The sequence below is a fragment of the Hyperolius riggenbachi genome, chromosome 10 (assembly GCF_040937935.1).
Source record: "Hyperolius riggenbachi isolate aHypRig1 chromosome 10, aHypRig1.pri, whole genome shotgun sequence".
In the NCBI taxonomy this organism is placed as follows: Eukaryota; Metazoa; Chordata; class Amphibia; order Anura; family Hyperoliidae; genus Hyperolius; species Hyperolius riggenbachi.
The window spans coordinates 24411136-24430799 of NC_090655.1; the positions used below are offsets into that span (position 1 = coordinate 24411136).

Here is a 19664-nt window from a genome sequence, read left to right on the forward strand (position 1 = left end):
TCTAATTTTTAGAAAGGCTATGGATTTGGGCATACATATGAACTGGCCGCCGGGAGACTTAGGCGCAGGAAACAGCCGGTATATGGCTTATTTAGACTGTGCTATAGCCGTAATTCCTATTACGACCTATGGTGGTGCCGGTTGCACCCAAATCTCCTGCACTGTTATTACAGCGCTCGTGGATTTGGTTAAAAAATCATCCAACTTTGACTCCTCAGTTTATTGAAACCACCGGCTCTGACTTCAGGTACCCAAAATTACTCCGACTCTGACTCCACAGCCCTGTGGACATGTAAGCATGTAAGCCTGCTGCACTCTGTGGGGGAGGGGGGAGGGATACTTTGTGGAGGAGGAAGTGGCGGGCATACTCTTTATAAGAGGACAGACCTGGGGGCTTGGTAAAACTTCAGACAAAACTATTTTTTAAAGTTTTGGATAGAGTATAAAAGGGCTCGTTTCCACTTGTGCGGTGCCAATTAGATGCGGAAAACGCAAAAAAATGAATTAGCTTGCGGATGCAAATTTTACAGCGAATTCGCGTACATTTTCGCATATGTTAGTAAGTATGCGAATTCACCATGTCAGTGCCAGTGTGCTTTTACATTGATTTTATGCGAAAACGTACACGAACTCGCATGGAAAATTCGCATAGCAAAACCGCATGCAAATTTGCTAATAATTACATTGTGTGGGTGTCAGGATTGGTGTCAGCAAACAGAGAGAATCTGATTATTGGTGATCTGCAGTATCGCCAATAATAGAGATATCACCTGATTATTGATGATCTGCAGAATCACCAATAATACAAGTGAAACTAACCTCCGGACACCCAACACAGTAAATAACAATAACGACAGCAATAATTCACAAGATCGTGGAAATATCCACCACACGGCAATTCCTCAGAGGTGTGGTTACCTCTGAATGGAAACCCCATGTGTGAGATCCTCAAACCCGGCAAAGAGAGGAAGCTCAGGCCCTGGCAGTAATCGTCTGCTAGGGCAGGCGTCTCGGAGAGGCAAGCCTCAGACATAACCCTACAGTGGGAGACGTTCCACTGAAGGGAGAAAGGTCAGACAAGCAGACGTTCGGCAACAGAGAAGGCGGCAGCAGTACAGAAACGGAAGGCTGATTCAGAGTCGGTAAACAGGCAGGGTCGGCAACTTGAATCAGATAGGCAGAAGTACAAGAGCGATTAGAGTAAAGAGTAGTCAAGGATAGCCAGAGTCAAAACACAGGTAAATATACAAATACAATTCTAATCTAAGGTGTGACGTCCTTGGTATCAACACCTAGGAAACTGAGCTAAGGTCTGAGCGCTAACACGGATGTATTCACGACAGCAGACAACTTGCTACTGACAAGCAAGTCCTATATGTAGCAAAAGAGCTGCCCAGCGCCGCCCCAGAGCCCCAGCCAATCACCAGAGCAGCCGGAGTCAGCTAACCGCCTGGTCAGCTGACTCCCCGTCTAGAGGCATAAAGATCCTGCCTCCTCGCGCGCGCGTCATGCAGAGAGTGAGGGCCGGCGAAGGGGACCCCACAGGAAGCAACTGCGCGGCGGAGTCTGCCAAGCACGCGGACTCCGCCGTCCGCACTGCCCCGCTTGGCGGCACACCAGCGGTGAGAGCCTGGGAAGCGGAGCCCGCTGCCACATGCATATTGGCAGTGGGTCCGCTATCTCTTACAGTGGGAATTCTGATGGCTCTGCTGTGCAGATTTTTTCTGCACAGAAAAACTCTGTTTTCCTGACAAGTGGAAACAGGCTAATTAACTTGTATTGGTTATGCGAATCTGCATGCAGAAAACACATGCAGATTCGCGATAGTGAAAACTGGCCCAAAGAGTTGGAGTTGTTTTGCTTTGCTTTCTGTGTCCCCATTAGATTCCCTTTACCTCCTGTCACCAGTGACACATAAGCAAGAGTGAATATCTCCAATGGCAACAGACGCTAAGTCAGATTTTAAACTGAGCAGGTTTTATTGCTGTTGGAGGGATACTCTAACTTCCTGTAATGGGTGAAAGGAAGTCCAGCCTTTACATTTGTTTGGGTCCTGTTTGGCGAGATTCCTTGGGTGCCTTGGTTTCAGTCCTTGCTTGTTCTATCTGGAGATTGGATAAAAGTTATGAGGGGGTCCCCTTTATAGCTAGCATAACGCTCTCATTGTTAGCAATGCTTCTGCTCTTCTCAGTGTTCTCCCCAGGCTCTTTTAGGCGGGTGCTCCACCCGGCTAGTTTTGATGACCACCCGGCTGTCATCGGCTCACCTCCTCCTATGTGGTAAGCAGAGTCTGTCACAGAAGCAGTGGCCCTGCATTCTCTCATCTCGACCCACCCGGCTACTTTTTCATGCCACCCGGCTACCATTTCATGCCACTCGGCTGGAAAAAATTTCTGGGGAGAACACAGTCTTCTGTTTATTATAACTGAATCCCTGGTCTGTCTGGGACGGGCTTGCAGCTCTAGAGCGCTTTCCCAGCATGCTTGTGTTCTCTGCGCTACAGTCAGCAAGCCGGCATTACTTAGGCAGAGATCAGCTATGTCAGCCTCCACATTTCTCCCATGACAAGTGTGCAAGAAAGATGACATTACCCTCTGGCCTCTATGTGACAACAGAATGAGGTAAAGAAGACCTGTAGTCATAAATGCTGTAAATTATTCAGGATACCCACTTTTATGGTAATTTTCCTGGTTTCAGCAGCAGAAGAAACCCTTTTCTATATAATGCTGTATATTGGTATATAGCTCCGCCCTGGCTGTGTTACTTAACCTAGGCTGTTAAGCAACACAGAATTTTTCTCCCAGAGCATTCTGGGAGATCAGATATATTTTGTACTGGCTTTAGGACTCGGTACACAAACATTCAACAGAGCTGCACCTGACAGGACAAAAGATGCCACCACCTGTGATAAATTTCAGAATGTAAATTGGGGTTGAGGAAACCTTATACGATGGGCAAATGGACTCAACAAATTATAAAAGAATATTGTAAAAACAAAAGCAATTGTTATTTTTACTACAGTTCACTGTAAAGTTGTCCTATTAGACTTGTATTCATGCTGCTGCAACTGCAGTGTTCCTTCCCCTTTAAAGGACCACTCCAGCAAAAAAGGTAAGCAGTAAAAATCTGACAGAACTGACAGGTTTTGGACTGGTCCATCTCATCATGGGGTATTCTCAGAGTTTTCTTTGTTTTCTAAAGGATAACCTGAATGTCCGATTCTAAGTGAGGAACTCCAGTGAAGACAACATATTGAACAAAAGTGCTTCATTTTTACAATCCTTATGTATAAATGATTTAGTCAGTGTTTGCCCATTGTAAAATCTTTCCTCTCCCTGATTTACATTCTGACATTTATCACATGGTGACATTTTTACTGCTGGCAGGTGATGTCACTGGAAGGAGATGCTGCTTTTTTTGCAGTTGGAAGCAGCTGTTATTTCCCACAATGCAACAAGGCTCCCACAGTGTGATGTCAGCACCCTGGTCCTGCCATCACACTGTGGGAGGGGTTTCACCACAATATCAGCCATACAGACCTAGACCCTAGTCACGGGTTTCTCTTTAACTGCCAAAATAGTGTGCAAGTGATTAGGGAGGTGGGCTGGTGTCTATCTTGGCAGTTAGACTGCAGTTCAGGAAATGCTATTGAAAACAAAAAAAACACTGAGAATCGCCCATGCAGAGATGGACTTGTCCAAAAACCTGTTGGTTCTGTCATATTTTAAATGCTTACTTTTTTGCTGGTGTGGAAATACCCGATTCAACATAGAACCGCACTCACATCTGTTTGTATGCTGGTGCCGGGCTCCTAGGCTGCTCAATAGTAATTGCCATGAAGGAGTCCACACACCAACTTAAAGTGAACCTTAAGTCAGAAAAAAAGTTTTACTCACCTGGGGCTTCTACCAGCCCCCTGCAGCAGTCCTGTGCCCTCGCAGCCACTCGCTAATCCTCTGGGACCCCGCTGACAGCTAGTTTCGTTTTTGCCGACAGGCCCGTCAGGACTGGCCACACGTAGCTTTTTCTGCATTCCCGACTGTAAGTAGTGCTATTGTGAGGCGCAACGCGTACAAAAATACGCATTGACGCTTATCTATGCGTTCGTAATGCGGCAACGCGTATTTTTGTACGAGTTGTGCCCCGCAGTAGCGCTAATTACAGTCGGGAATGCGGAAAAAGCTACGCGTGGCCAGTCCTGACAGGCCTGTCGGCAAAAAACGAAACTAGCTGGCAGCAGGGGACCAGAAGAATAGTGAGTGGCTGCGAGGGCACAGGACTGCTGCAGGGGGCTGGTAGAAGCCCCAGGTGAGTAAAAATCGTTTTTTTTTTCTGGCTTAAGTGTCCCTTTAAGGAGCAACCAACGTGAAGTTTATTGTCACATCACATACATGTGCAAAAAAATGTCTGACCCACATAGGCCAATGATCGTTTCGGGGCCTTAAAGGGTCCACTTTATCAAGGCAGATAGCAGATCGCGTCTTTTCTGCTATCTGCCTTGATAAAGGGGACCCTTTGTGGCCCCCAAACGATCGTCGGTCTATGTGGGTCAGACATTTTTTGCACATGAATGTGATGGGACAATAAACTTCACGTTGATTGCTTCTTAAAGAGAAACTCCGACCAAGAATTGTACTTTATCCCAATCAGTAGCTGATACCCCCTTTTACATGAGAAATCTATTCCTTTTCACAAACAGACCATCAGGGGGCGCAGTATGGCTGATATTGTGGTGAAACTCCTCCCACAAGAAACAAGAAAAGCACATACTTCTGGCAGTTTCCGGTCTGTGAACCTTGCTGCCTTGTGGGAAATCGCTGTTTACAGCTGTTTCCAACTGCCAAAAAAAGCAAGCAGCAGCTACATCACCTGCCAGCAGTAAAAATGTCACCATGTAATAATGCCAGAATGTAAATCAGGGATTTGAAAGATTTTACAATGGGCAAACACTGACTAAATCATTTATACATAGTTATTGTAAAAATGAAGCACTTTTTTATTACATTATTTTCACTGGAGTTCCTCTTTAAGTCTGTGTGCGGACTCCTTTAATATACCCGTGTTGTTAGGCAACCAGTGGGTGTGGCTAAGCTCCCAGGATGAGCATCTCCACGGTAACTTCCAAATTTATCTTCCGCGACCTGCGTGCTGGGGAGGGATGGAGGCATTCGCTGACTCTGCATTGACTGTTTACACTGCTTAATTCCTTCCATTTGTAGAGTGTGAGTGCACTGTTATTATTATCCTCCGTGCAGCATGGGAATAATGTATGGCAGGGCTCCGAGTCACAGGAGGGTGTTAATGAGATAATTACTCCCGCCTTCCGATCGGATCCTGTATCTCTGAGCGCATGAGGTTTGCTCACAGAGCCGTGAGCTGCATCCGAGCGCAGCAGATGTTTGGGGATTGCAGCAAACTGCAGCAGCACACGTAGAAAGCTTGTATATGAATACAAGATGTAAAGAGGCCCTGTAGTGACATGTAACATAATTCAGTAAGTTAATTATTCAGGGTGCCCACTTTTACAGTAAGGCTACATACACACTTGAGATAAAAGTCTTTGGAAAAGGCAAGATCACAGACCAATCTTACCCCATTCCATGTAGTATGAGAGCCATACCTTCACAGTCTATTCTATGGAGCTGCACTCCCCATCAGATAAAATCTTTGCAAGATGCTGCTCACAAAGATGCCCGTACACACTCAAAAGATCATTATCTGCAAAAGATCTGTTCCTGCAAAAGATCCGTTCCTGCAAAAGATCCATTTCTGCAAAATGCATTCATAGTCTGAGATATGCAGATCATCATACACACCTTGTTTAACAGGCAATCATCTGCAGATCAGATCCACTAGGATGGATTATCAGATCTGCAGATGATTGCCAGATATGCAGATGAAGTCTGTTAAACAAGGTGTGTATGAGGATCTGCAGATATCCTAGACTATGAATGTGTTTTGCAGGAATGTATCTTTTGCAGGAAGAGATCTTTTGCAGATAATGATCTTTTGAATGTGTACGGGCATCTTTGTGTGCAGCATCTTGCAAATATTTCTGACTGATGGGGAGTGCAGCTCCATAGAATAGACTGTGTAGAGCAGGGGTCTCAAACTCAATTTACCTGGGGGTCGAAGGAGGCAAAGTCAGGATGAGGCTGGGCCGCAAAAGGGATTTCACAAAAAAAGTCAATCAGCAGCTCCCGCCAACCCCCCATCCCTTGCATTGATTTTTATTTCAAAATCAAATTCACACTGAAGTGAACTATTTTGCCTATTTTACCTTATAGTTCGCTTCAGTGCTCCCATTACAAGTAATCCGCCGTGTCCCCGCCACAAAACGAGAGCTGCAGAGCCCCCAAATCGCCCGGGGGGCAATCCGCCGGCATATCCTGGAAGGGGCAGAGCTTCCAGCTATAGCTCTGCCCCTCCTGACGTCAATCGTGGCGGATCGCCACCTCTCCCCGCCCCTCTCTGTGAAGGAAGAGTGAGAGGGGCGGGCAAAGGTGGCGATGCGCCGCGATTGACGTCAGGAGGGGCAGAGCTGAAGCTGAAAGCTCTGCCCCATCCAGGAAATGCCGGCGGATTGCCCCCCGGGCGATTTGGGGGCTCTGCAGCCCTCATTTAGCGGCAGGGATGCGGCGGATTACTTGGGAGCACTGAAGCGAACTGTAAGGAAGGTTTTGCTGGCGCGGGCCACAAAATATTGTATCGAGGGCCGCAAATGGCCCGCGGGCCGCAAGTTTGAGACCCCTGGTGTAGCATATGGCTCTCATACTACATGGAATGGGGTAAAATTGGTCTGTGATCTTGCCTTTTCCAAAAACTTTTATCTCAAGTGTGTATGCAACATTAATGTCCTAATTGTAGCCCCACCCTCCCAGGGATGCTTAGCATAGGCTGTTTAGCTATGCAGAATTCTCCTCCCAGAGCATTCTGGGGGACCAGGCATGAATTTCGCTGGCTTTGGAATTCTCAGAAACAAACATTCTGCAGAGATCACCTGCCAGCAGTAAAAATGACATCATGTGATAAATGTCAGACTGTTACTCAGGGAGAGGAAAGATTTTACAATGGGCAAACACTAAGTATAAATGAATAATATATAAAGCAATATTATTCACAATGTTTTTTTCACTACAGTTCCTCTGCTGGCCAAATGCACATAGAATTTAATATAGTCTACTTGATTTTGAAATGATTGCAAAAGAATTATAAAAAATATTCGATTTTTTTTTTCTTCATGGTCTATTAAGAATTGATTAGTTCTAATGTTTCCATCTACGCTATTTAATACAACTGTCACATTTTATCTAAAATGATAGCGTTCTTAAAGCGGACCCAAACCAAACATTTTTTTAATTAAAAATATTTAGTTGCACCACTCTGACACATACAACGATAAATAAACACTCCTTCAAGCCTATGAGCATTTCAGTGCCTGCTTTTCACCCTTCTCTTTGCATAACTAGTTATACAGGTGTCAGCCATTAGCAATTCCTCCATTGCCGGACACCACCTACTCCACCAGTTTGCCGGATTCTGTCCTGGCAATTTCAAAGGAAGGGAGGGGTTCCTACAATAAATGTAAAATATTTTATTTGTCATCATGCAGCTGAAAAAAGGATGCTATTTATTATTATAATTTAGAAAATAGATTTTATTTCTGAAATCTTGTATTTTTAATTTGAGTCCATTTTAAAAGGGCACTATGAAAAAAAGTGAAATGTAAAGCACAGCAGACGTGGGGAGGGAAGAAGTTATATACTTAACTAAGTATTTAGAAGGCTCTGGATGCCGCAGATGTTTCCTGAATCCTTAAAGAGCCGACCGTTCCAGCGCAAGGTACCACTTCATGTCCCGGCCGTAAAGGAGAGCATCCGCACTGAGCATGTGCAGCAGGGCTGGTGAGTGGGAGCAATTTTTGGGTACCTGGAGTTGGGGAAAAAATGCACCAATTCCGACTCCTAATAAATGTAAACTGTAATTCATTAAAGAGAACCCGAGGTAGGTTCTAAGAATCTAATTAGCATAAAGAGGCTGGGTCTGCATAGAATACCCAGCCTCTGTTGCTATACTGTCTCCGCCCTGCAATCCCCCATAAATCAATCGCCGTGCTGGCGACGGCTGTTTACATGTAAAGTGTCAGTCTGCCGCTCCCATCCCTCCTCCATAGCCCCGCCTGGGTCCCTTCCCTCCCCGCTGATTGGAAGGAAGAGACACGGGGACCGGCGCTATGGAGGAGGCAGGGGAGCGGCAGACTGACACTTCACATGTAAACAGCCGGCTGGCGACATGCTGTGTGTCGGCGATTGATTTATGGGGGGCAGCAGTATAGCAACAGAGGCTGGTCATTATATGCAGAACCAGCCTCTGTATGCTAATTGGATTCTTAGAACCCATCTCAGGTTCTCTTTAAAGATAACCTGAGGCGGAGTTTTTGAATCTTAATAGGACGCAGAGGCATGTTCTGTGCACAATGACCTGCCACTGTGTCCTGCTGCTGCCATTCCCCCCCCCCCTCCCCCAGTCTCTGCTGTCTCCCCTGATAAATATCGCCAGGCTAGCGACAATCTGCTTGTCGCTAGCCGTCTGTTTACCTGAGGCTTGTCAAACCGTTTCCCTGCATTGCCTCCTCCATTGCATGGCTCCCCCGCCTCCGCTAGCTTCCTCCAATCGGAAACTAAGCCGCAGTCCAGGAGTACTTCCTGGGTCGCAGCTTAGCTTTTGATTGGAGGAAGCTAGCGGGGAGCGTCGAGGGGAGCTGGCAAGGGCAGCAGAAGGACTCACAGGCAGGTCATTGTGCACAGAACATGCCTCTGTATCCTATTAAGATTTTAAAAATCTGCCTCGGGTTCTCTTTAAGAAAAATTACGATAAAGTTATTTCTCAGATAACGGTAACCATAAATAACATATACTGTATATACAGTGATAGCAGTGCTTAGTCAACAAAAATAAAATAAACAAATCAAAAAATAGTTACTTCTGCTGCTGCAATAAATTAGTCCCCGTGTCTTTAAAGTCCGATATTCATATCGGATGCTGCCTGTATATCTGATGTGTGCACACAAATCTTTTATATATAACTAGTAATAAGCCCGCCCTTTGAAAATGGGTGCTAGGGCTCGGCTGCAACCCCCCTCACCACCTTCTCCCACCTTACCCAAGCCGCCTGCTGCTTTGCTCCCACACACATGCTCACGGCCACGCTCCCTAATATGCCCATGCACGACCAGGTCCCCCAACGTGTGTGCGCACGTGCACAGCTGCCTGCCACCCGTCCTATGTCTGCACATGTGCACTGGCCCAAACGCACAGACACAGGGACACAGGAGGATGCAGGGACAAGGGTTCTATTATATAGGATAAATAGCACCTCTGCAGTAAGAAGTCTGATGTTTAGTTGTATCGCTAGTATGGATGATCAATGAGATTGAAATAATTCTGCATTGATGCATGGTTATGCAAATTGATGTACTCCCTTTTCTCATGAAATCCATTAATTTGATATGTAGTTAAATTGGGTTTGGTGACTACAAAATGAAATTGCACAGTAGTACATATGCACTCCCCGCAGAGCGGTTGTGAATACACTGAGAATGTTGTGCTCATAGAACATAGGTGTTGTCTGTCATCCGTAAACCTGGTTCAGATTGTGCATGAAGAATGTGTAATAGAGGAAGACAAAACAAATAACATTTATATCGCGCTTTTCTCCTGGCGGACTCAATGCGCCAGAGCTGCAGCCACTAGGACGAGCCCTATAGGCAGTAGCAGTGCTAGGGAGACCTGCCTAAGGTCTCCTACTGAATAGGTGTTGGCTTACTGAACAGGAAGAGCCAAGATTTGTACCCTGGTCTCCTGTGTCAGAGGCAGAGCCCATAACCATTACACCAGGAAGGATCTCCTCATTCTCCTGCACATCACTCTTACATGTACCCACAGTCACATTGCCTAGGGCCTGATCCATGCTCAGATTGTGCATGAAGTATGTGTAATAGAGGAAGAATCCCCTTATTCTCCTGCAGAGTACCTGCACATCACTCTTACATGTACCCACAGTCACATTGCCTAGGGCCTGATCCATGTTCAGATTGTGCATGAAGAATGTGTAATAGAGGAAGAATCCCCTCATTCCCCTGCAGAGTACCCGCACATCACTCTTACATGTACCCACAGTTACATTGCATAGGGCCTGGTCCATGTTCAGATTGTGCATGAAGAATGTGTAATAGAGGAAGAATCCCCTCATTCCCCTGCAGAGTACCTGCACATCACTCTTACATGTACCCACAGTTACATTGCCTAGGGCCCGATCCATGTTCAGATTGTGCATGAAGAATGTGTAATAGAGGAAGAATCCCCTCATTCCCCTGCAGAGTACCTGCACATCTTTCTTACATGTACCCACAGTCACATTGCCTAGGGCCTGATAGATGTTCAGATTGTACATGAAGAATGTGTAATAGAGGAAGAATCCCCTCATTCCCCTGCAGAGTACCTGCACATCTTTCTTACATGTACCCACAGTCACATTGCCTAGGGCCTGATCCATGTTCAGATCATGCATGAAGAATGTGTAATAGAGGAAGAATCCCCTCATTCCCCTGCAGAGCACCTGCACATCACTCTTACATGTACCCACAGTTACATTGCCTAGGGCCTGATCCATGTTCTGTTTCCCTGTCTGTACCTTCTACAAGTACTCTTACCAAGGATTAGTTTTGATTTATATTTAACATCTACTCTACAGCAATATCCTAAGTTTAGTGTTTAATGTTACCCTTCAAAATATGTTGCTAAATTGCGGGGGGAGAGGGAGTGAGCATGGTAATGATGCGCTACTTAACCACTCTGCGTCCGCCTAATGCCGATCAGTGGCCGCAGAGTGGCTCCCCCAGGAACGCCTAATGCCAAAAGGCTTCAAGTCCTGCGGGAAGAGACTTGCGGGAATTGCACCCACCGATGTGCGTGCGTCCCCCCTTGAGTGACTGAGCGCTGCTCCGTCAACAGTCTTCCAATGGTGATCGTTGCTGGCAGACTAAAAAAAAGAAAAGAAACGGCCATTCATTTACATTGTACCACACTGCGATCTACCACAGCGCTGTACTGGGGACTGTCACTTGGCTGTCCCCTAGATTGCCTCACTACGCGATCGCCCTGATTGGATCTCAGGGGGAGGGAGGGGATAGGGAAGAAATAGTAACATTTATTTAAAATAAAAGAGCAAATAAATTATAAAAAAAAGTCTGCAGCAGCGATCAGATGCCACTAACAGAGAGTTCTGTTGGTGGCAATAAAAGGAGGAAAAATGAATTTGGTCACTAGGGGGGTGTAAGCCTGTGGTCCTTAAGTGGTTAATGGAGAAGGGAGGAGAGACACTCTGAACAAGGGGTTTGTAGGGTGGATGGTGACTGTATGACAAAAATTCTGTGATAGTGTGGACCACGCCTAACGGCCTATAAAGGCTCCCTGCACACTGCATGCGATTTCGATTTTTAATCTTTACTGCATGCTGCGTTTTTTGATCCGTTTTTCTGTTGAATGTATTCAGGGAAAATCGGAATTGAAAATTGGAAACTGAATCTGGATTTGCAGTGTGCAGGGAGCCTTAAAGGGAACCAGAGAGGAAGGATAGGGAAAAAATAGCAAAAGGTTTTATACATACCTGGGGCTTCCTCCAGCCCCATACGCACAGATCGCTCCCACGCCGCAATCCTCCGCTTCCTGTATCGCCGGTACCGGGCCCCGTCACTTCCGGCGGACGCGGCCAATTGGCGCATCAGAGGGGCTCCCTCCATACCCTTACGCATGCGGATGCGCAGTAGGCAGCCGCACATGTAGGTATATGGAGGGAGCCCCTGTGATGCGGACAATTGGCCGTGGCCGACTCGCGGCAATGACGGGACCCGGTATCGGCGGATCCAGGCAGCGGAGGACGGCGGCGTGGGAGCGATCTGTGCGTATGGGGCTGGAGGAAGCCCCAGGTATGTATAAAACCTTTCCCCCAACGTCTCTGGTTCCCTTTAAAGGGATACTGTAGGGGGGTCAGGGGAAAATGAGTTGAACTTACCCGGGGCTTCTAATGGTCCCCCGCAGACATCCTGTGTTGGCGCAGCCACTCACCGATGCTCCGGCCCCGCCTCCAGTTCACTTCTGGAATTTCTGACTTTAAAGTCAGAAAACCACTGCGCCTGCGTTGCCGTGTCCTCGTTCCCGCTGATGTCACCAGGAGTGTACTGCGCAGACACAGACCATACTGTGCCTGCGCTGTGCACTCTTGATGACATCAGCGGGATCGAGGACACGGCAACGCAGGTACAGTGGTTTTCAGACTTTAAAGTCTGAAATTCCAGAAGTGAACTGGAGGCGGGGCCAGAGCATCGGTGAGAGGCTGCTCGGGCACAGGATGTCTGCGGGGGACCATTAGAAGCCCCGGGTAAGTTCAGCTCATTTTCCCCTGACCCCCCTACAGTATCCCTTTAAAGAGAACCAGAGACGAAGCACCCTCATGTATTTTATTACATTTATCAGTGGGAATATGACAGTAAACATCTACCCTGCTTTTAGTTCCATTCTTTTCTGCTTAATTATCTGGTTAAGCTGTGATAAGAATTCCCCGAATTTCTGATTGTAATCGTGCTGCTATTCGTGCAGGAGTATGACTTAGCCTGTGCAGTAAAGCAGAGCTGCTTGTGCGAGTGCACTGGTGCTGCACAGCCACGCTCATGCAGGAAGAGGAAAGCGGTCATGATCTCCAGGACAGTCCCCGGGTAGCCACGGTAGTCTCCAGGAGGACCCAGACCCTTCCCTCTTCTTCGATCGAAGTATCTGTTCAGTTTTGACCTTAGGGTTCACTTTAGGGCTCGTGCACTTGTGCAACTATTCCGCCCAACTATCGTCCAAACTTGGTCTGTTGGACGAGAGTTGGGCGTGTGTGTGGCTGGTAAACGACAAGCCATCCAACTGATAACAGGCAATTTGCCTGATCCAACTGGAGGATTAACCTGTTCAACTATCGTGCAGGTTGGCCACGTGTATACAAATCATTTTAACGACTTGTTGTTTTTGAATGTGGACATGTTTGTGCGTGTGCAGTATTTAAATGAGTTGGTTGCTTAGATGGTCAGAGCGTGTGTATGTACTTGTTGTGTAAACAAAAAAGTCATGCGGCTGATCATGTAGTGCGGTTGGTTGTGCATTAAGTTGCACATGTGTGTGAGCCTTTAAAGTGAATCCGAGATGAAAAACTAACTATAACAAGTAACTTGTCTATATACAGTATCTTATCCTATCTATCTTTTAGATAGTTTACACAGCAAAGCTGGCTGCATACAGCTTCAACAGGTTGTGATGATTTATTCCTGTGATACAATGAGAGCAGCCATGTTCTGTTTGTCATCATTACACAGGTAATCTGCAACTGCATCTCCACCCCTCAGCCTGTGAAAAATTCACTCCCCCCTCCCCTCTGCCTCTGAAATCTCTGGATAGTAACCTCCTCCTCCTCCTGCCCAGACTGAGCTCCCATAAGCCCTTGCTACATGGGTCTGATTGCTTTGGTGTTTTGGTGAAGCTGTGAGTGAGGCTTGTTTAGTTTCTAGGGAATTAGAGTAGTAAAACAAAACAAAAAAGTATTTGGCTTGAGGAATGCCCTATAAGCTATATGTAAGGAACACAATAATGCAACGAGTAAAAGTTCATCTCGGATCCACTTTAACTGTACCTTTCTCATGATCTCCGCCATGTCTGGTTGTATGGAAACATTTTTTACTTCAGAAGGTGGTTGAGAATAATAAAACATGTTGCTGTGTGTGAGGAGAACACGTAGGTAAAATGGATAAACATCTTTCCCTTTTCTTTGTGTGTCTCTTAGGTATGCGGCCTCAAACCCTCAATGGTCCGATGCACCCCCGCCCGCTCATAGCTCTACTGGATGGAAGGGACTGCACGGTGGAGATGCCTATCCTGAAAGATCTGGCCACCGTGGCCTTCTGCGATGCCCAGTCCACCCAGGAGATCCATGAAAAGGTGAGGTCCAGGGTGTCATTTGTGAGTTCTTTTGGAATTGCAGTCAAACATTCCCCTTCGCTCCAATGGGTTGTTAGCTTCACAATGATGCCGACTTTACACAAACTTAGGAAAAAAATGTGCCTGAAAAGGTTAATAGGTTTGCTTTCATTTTTTCCTTGGAGCCTTACGAGTCTCTGAGCTGCACTGAACTCTCCAGGCTGCTAGTGTGCTGCTGATTTTTTTATCTTTGCCTGCAGGAAATAAGGATTGATTAATAGCACAGAGCTTGTGTGTGCCAATTAAATTATACTACTAAAAAGTTATATTATTATTTAGTATCTATATAGCACTGACATCTTCCATAGCTCTGTACAGATTATAAAGTCTTGTGATATTCATTTAGACAAATAGCAGTGTGCTTCTTGCTGACTAAACCGAATATTGCGTTATGTAAAACTTCAGATTCAAACCCAGCTGACTCAGACCAAGGGGGAAATTGTGATCTTTGCACAGATGACATTACTTTGGGACAAAAACAGATAATATACTGGTGAGTGGATGTCCAGGGTTATATCTTTCTACATTCTACTGGAAACAAAGCAGTAACAACCCAGCTCCATCTATAGACCAAATTAAAAAGTCATAAATAAAGATTGTGACCTGCGCTAAAATTCATATGATCATTTATTCAAAATTCAACAGTTTTAACAATATCTCAATTATGAACACACCACCTCAACATACACTCCCAACACACGCACTTGTCATAGAAGGGCCCTTCATATAAAAAATAAAATAGGCAGCCGGTCTTCACTCCCATATACAGTGGGTTGCAAAAGTATTTGGCCCCCTTGAAGTTTTCCACATTTTGTCATATTACTGCCACAAACATGAATCAATTTTATTGGAATTCCACATGAAAGACCAACACAAAGTGGTGTACACGTGAGAAGTGAAACGAAAATCATACATGATTCCAAACATTTTTTTTCAAATAACTGCAAAGTGGTGTGTGTATAATTATTCGGCCCCCTTTGATCTGAGTGCAGTCAGTTGCCTATAGACATTGCCTGATGAGTGCTAATGACTAGAGTGCACCTGTGTGTAATCTAATATCAGTACAAATACAGCTGCTCTGTGAGGGCCTCAGAGGTTGTCTAAGAGAATATTGGGAGCAACAACACCGTGCAGTCCAAAGAACACACAAGACAGGTCAGGGATCAAGTTATTGAGACATTTAAAGCAGGCTTAGGCTACAAAAAGATTTCCAAAGCCTTGAACATCCCACGGAGCACTGTTCAAGCGGTCATTCAGAAATGGAAGGAGTATGGCACAACTGTACATCTACCAAGACAAGGCCATCCACCTAAACTCACAGGCCGAACAAGGAGAGCGCTGATCAGAAATGCAGAGGCCCATGGTGACTCTGGACGAGCTGCAGAGATCTACAGCTCAGGTGGGGCAATCTGTCCATAGGACAACTATTAGTCATGCACTGAACAAAGTTGGCCTTTATGGAAGAGTGGCAAGAAGAAAGCCATTGTTAACAGAAAAGCACAAGAAGTTCTGTTTGCAGTTTGCCACAAGCCATGTGGGGGACACAGCAACCATGAAGAAGGTGCTCTGGTCAGATGAGACCAAAATGGAACTTTTTGGCCAAAATGCAAAACTCTATGTGTGGCAGAAAACTAACACTGCACATCACTCTGAACACATCATCCCCACTGTCAAATATGGTGGTGGCAGCATCATGCTCGGGGGGTGCATCTCTTCAGCAGGGACAGGGAAGCTGGTCAGAGTTGATGGGAAGATGGATGGAGCCAAATACAGGGCAAACTTGGAAGAAAACCTCTTGGTGACTGCAAAACACTTGAGACTGGGGTGGAGGTTCACCTTCCAGCAGGACAATGACCCTAAACATAAAGCCAGGGCAACAATGGAATGGTTTAAAACAAAACACATCTATGTGTTAGAATGGCCCAGTCAAAGTCCAGATCTAAATCCAATCGAGAGTCTGTGGCAAGATCTGAAAACTGCTGTTCACAAACGCTGTGCATCTAATCTGACTGAGCTGGAGCTGTTTTGCTAAGAAGAATGGGCAATGATTTCAGTCTCTAGATGTGCAAAGCTGGTAGAGACATACCCCAAAAGACTGGCAGCTGTAATTACAGCAAAAGGTGGTTCTACAAAGTATTGACTTATTCAGGCGGCTGAATAAATATGCACACCCCACTTTGCAGTTATTTATTTGTAAAAAAATGTTTGGAATGATGTATGATTTTCGATCCACTTCTCACATGTACACCACTTTGTATTGGTCTTTCACGTGGAATTCCAATAAAATTGATGCATGTTTGTGGCAATAATGTGACAAAATGTGGAAAACTTCAAGGGGGCCGAAGACTTTTGCAACCCACTGCATGTAACTCTTCCATCACTATTAGAGTCTGCCCAAATGCAAATAGGTGGGAGGTCCATCTTACTTAAAGAGGAGCTGTTAGGTATAAGGTCTCAGAGAAAAAAACACATATATCAGTAGCTAAATATTGGCTCTACTTACATTACATATGCATTTCACTGTCCACGTTTGGAGTTCACTGAATTTTTATATAGGATTTGCACAGAATGATGCTCCTGACAGCTCATGGCAGGTTCCATGTTTGTCTGTCTCCTATGAAGCCAATTGTTATGTCATATCCTCCCTGCTTCCTGATAATTCCACTCACAAAAAAATCCTAATGGACAACACTACTGTGCAGTGAATATTAATTAGCCATGTGGCTAGGAACAATAGCGGACTCATGCAGTATACTCTAACGGAACATGTGCCCTGTGATTTTTCAGTGTTGTGAGCTTGGCTGCAAATTACAAGCTGCTGTAACATGAGCCTGTAACTTCTCACTGTAAAAGCGGCCTTGGGGCGTGATAGGGAAATGAAGGGGATGACCCAAGGTAGTGCACTGGGGAGAAGCAGCCCCAGAATGCTTTGCAGTATCTGTTATGCGTCCTGCCGGCCTCCTTAGGAGCTTGGGAATAACAGCCTAGCTGTTCAGCACACATCACAGTAAGAGAGATTTTTAACTTCAGTATTGACTTTTTGGCTTCCTTCTAAACTGTTTAACACAGGAGAATAGAGGTTTAAATTGGCTTTTGCAGCCTGACCGTTACTCTTTAAAGCGGAACTGTAGAGAGAAAATAAACACATTGTTTAACTTACCGTATTTTTCGGACTATAAGACGCACTTTTTCTTCCCGAAAAGTGAGGTGGAAAAGTCAATGCGTCTTATAGTCCGAATGTAACCTGTGCCTCTTCCCCCTGTTCTTTATTCTGTGTCCCCGTTCCATACATACCGTTCCTGACGCTGTGACAAGCACTAATTAGGTGGCAGAGCAAGAGTGCACATGCACGTCAGCAAAGCAAGAGTGAGAAAGCGTCCATGTCTTCCTCCTCCATCCCATGTTCTCCAGTGTCCATACACATAAGCAGCCGAAGCGCCCGTCATTAGGATGTCACCGCCGAGATATGCACCAATCAGGCAGGGGGCGCTGGCCCCAACCGCCAATCACAACGCTCAATGCTCCCTGCTCCTATGCTAATAGGAAGCGCTGGTCTTGCGGGCGGGATGAAGACTTATCTTTGTGACCAATCACTTCACTCCAGGATGGGATGGATGCTCCAAGGAATGGCTTCTGACCACTGAATACCAGGCATGACATCGGGAAAGACGGCAAAGCAAGAGTGCGTGTACGCACTCATTTCATCCTCCTTCTCTGTCCCATGTTCTCCAGGACATGGAGATCCAAGCAAGACAGGCAGATGAGATAGCCGGTGGCAACCGCTGCTCCAGCTATACTCCAAGAAAGCAAATCAGAAGGATCCACAGCCGCTACCGCTAGAGGCTGGTGCCATCCAAGTAAGACAGATGAAACAGAAAGGGCTACCAGTAGCAACCACTGCACTGGTTAGCACCCACAGACAGGATCTGTGGCGGTAAGAGCAGTGGATCTTTCATATCCTGTTCCTGAACTTGGATCGCTCTGGCGGAAAGAGCAGTGGATCCTGCTAAGCTCTGTTGCTTTACTTGGATCGCACTCGCTCTGGCGGAAAGAGCAGTGGATCTTTCCTATCCTGTTTCCCGGTCGTCTGTCTGTCTTGTCTGATACGGACGCTTGCTGGAGGCTCGGTGAGGTAACCGTTAAGCAAGCGCTCGCGTTCTCTGTTTCGTGTTTGGGTATCAGGGGTTAGTTAGGCGTGCTTGTCTCTGTTGCGCTTAACGTGCGGAGATCGCGCTGTAAACGCGTTCGCTGTTGCAAATGAGTGCGGTGTTCACGTTTAGTTAGCGCTTGTTATTTTCCTTATCTTCTCATTGTATGATTGCTGTGCCTTTGCTACTCTCATGCCCTGTCTTGCTTTAGCCTTGTGTCACCTCTGGCAATCGCCTCTCTTGCGATTGCGTTCCTACTTCGTATCTGCTGTTGTGTGTGCACCGTCGCGGGTTGGCGACTAGATTGGTGCACACACATACATTCTGTCCCTGTGCTCATTCTCATTTGCAATCGCTTCCCTTGCGATTGCGTTCTCACTTGGTTTCCTCTGTTGTGTGTCCACCGTCGCAGGTTGGCGACTAGATTGGTGGACATACATACATTCCTCCTCTGTGCTTATTCTGTCTTGTCACTGTTAGCAATCGCCATCTCTTGCGATTGCCTTCTCACCTGATCTTCATGGTTGTATGTTCATCGTCGCTGGGTGGCGACTAGATTGGTGGACACACATACACTCTGTCGCTTTACTCTCTTTCTTTAAGGGCTATCTTGCCCTGCGTTCTTCCCTTCGTACAATTCCTATCTGGCGTCTGTGGCAGGGCAGAGGATCTGTTCCTCTGCACTCCACAGCTCCATCTGCCGACAGGAATTTCCCTCTACAGGTGCGTTCCACCTTTTGCTGGGTTCTCTCAAATTATACGCTTGTGGAGGATTTTCGCAGTGTCAGCGCACGTCCTGTGCACTGACCACGGAGAGAATTCCACAATCGTTACAGTGAGGTGATCTGTTGCATGCAGTGCCCCTGCCACAAAAGGTATGTGGGGAGGACAAAAAGGGCCTTACAGAGGAGGATAGGGGAACATTTTAACACCTCCCTGGCATTCAATTTTCCCAGGATTTCTGTGCAAAAAGTTATAAAATTTATTTTTAAAACTTTTTTTTCCTGTAACTTGCCAAAATGTGTCAAGCAAGGGTCTAGTATACAGTGCAGGAGAGTATTGATGTGTATGCACGTTTATACTGTTCACAGCATGTTTTTATGAACGGATATATCTGTCCATATCGCTAGGGAGGTTAATAATATTGAAAAGAAAAATGAGACACTCACTGTCTAAACATTATAAAGAAAAACATAGTGGAAGTCTAAAGGACACTTAGGAAGTAATACAGCGTAGCCAAATAGGTGGAAATGACATAGAAAAGATGTCTCAGAATGAATCGAAATGGATATATCAATTGGACACACTGGCCCCGAAGGGGTTAAAATAGTGAGATGGAACTTTTCGCCTTCTTTAAGTGAAATAATTGGGAGTTTGGATGTGGTAGAGTATGAATGGTGTTATTTTAAACATTATTTTATTTCACTCCTCTGAATTGTCTGGGGAT

General features: G+C 45.9%; 1 protein-coding gene across 7 annotated transcripts in view; it reads left to right on the plus strand.

The window, feature by feature from the left end:
- The window catches only part of CTBP2 (C-terminal binding protein 2), a 176689-nt gene that overhangs the window by 113879 nt on the left and 43146 nt on the right, over positions 1-19664 (plus strand). For all 7 annotated transcript variants that reach the window (XM_068258281.1, XM_068258282.1, XM_068258284.1 and 4 more), the window contains one exon: positions 13876-14030. In XM_068258281.1, coding sequence (XP_068114382.1) covers positions 13876-14030 — 155 coding nt within the window. The remainder of the gene's footprint in view (positions 1-13875; positions 14031-19664) is intronic.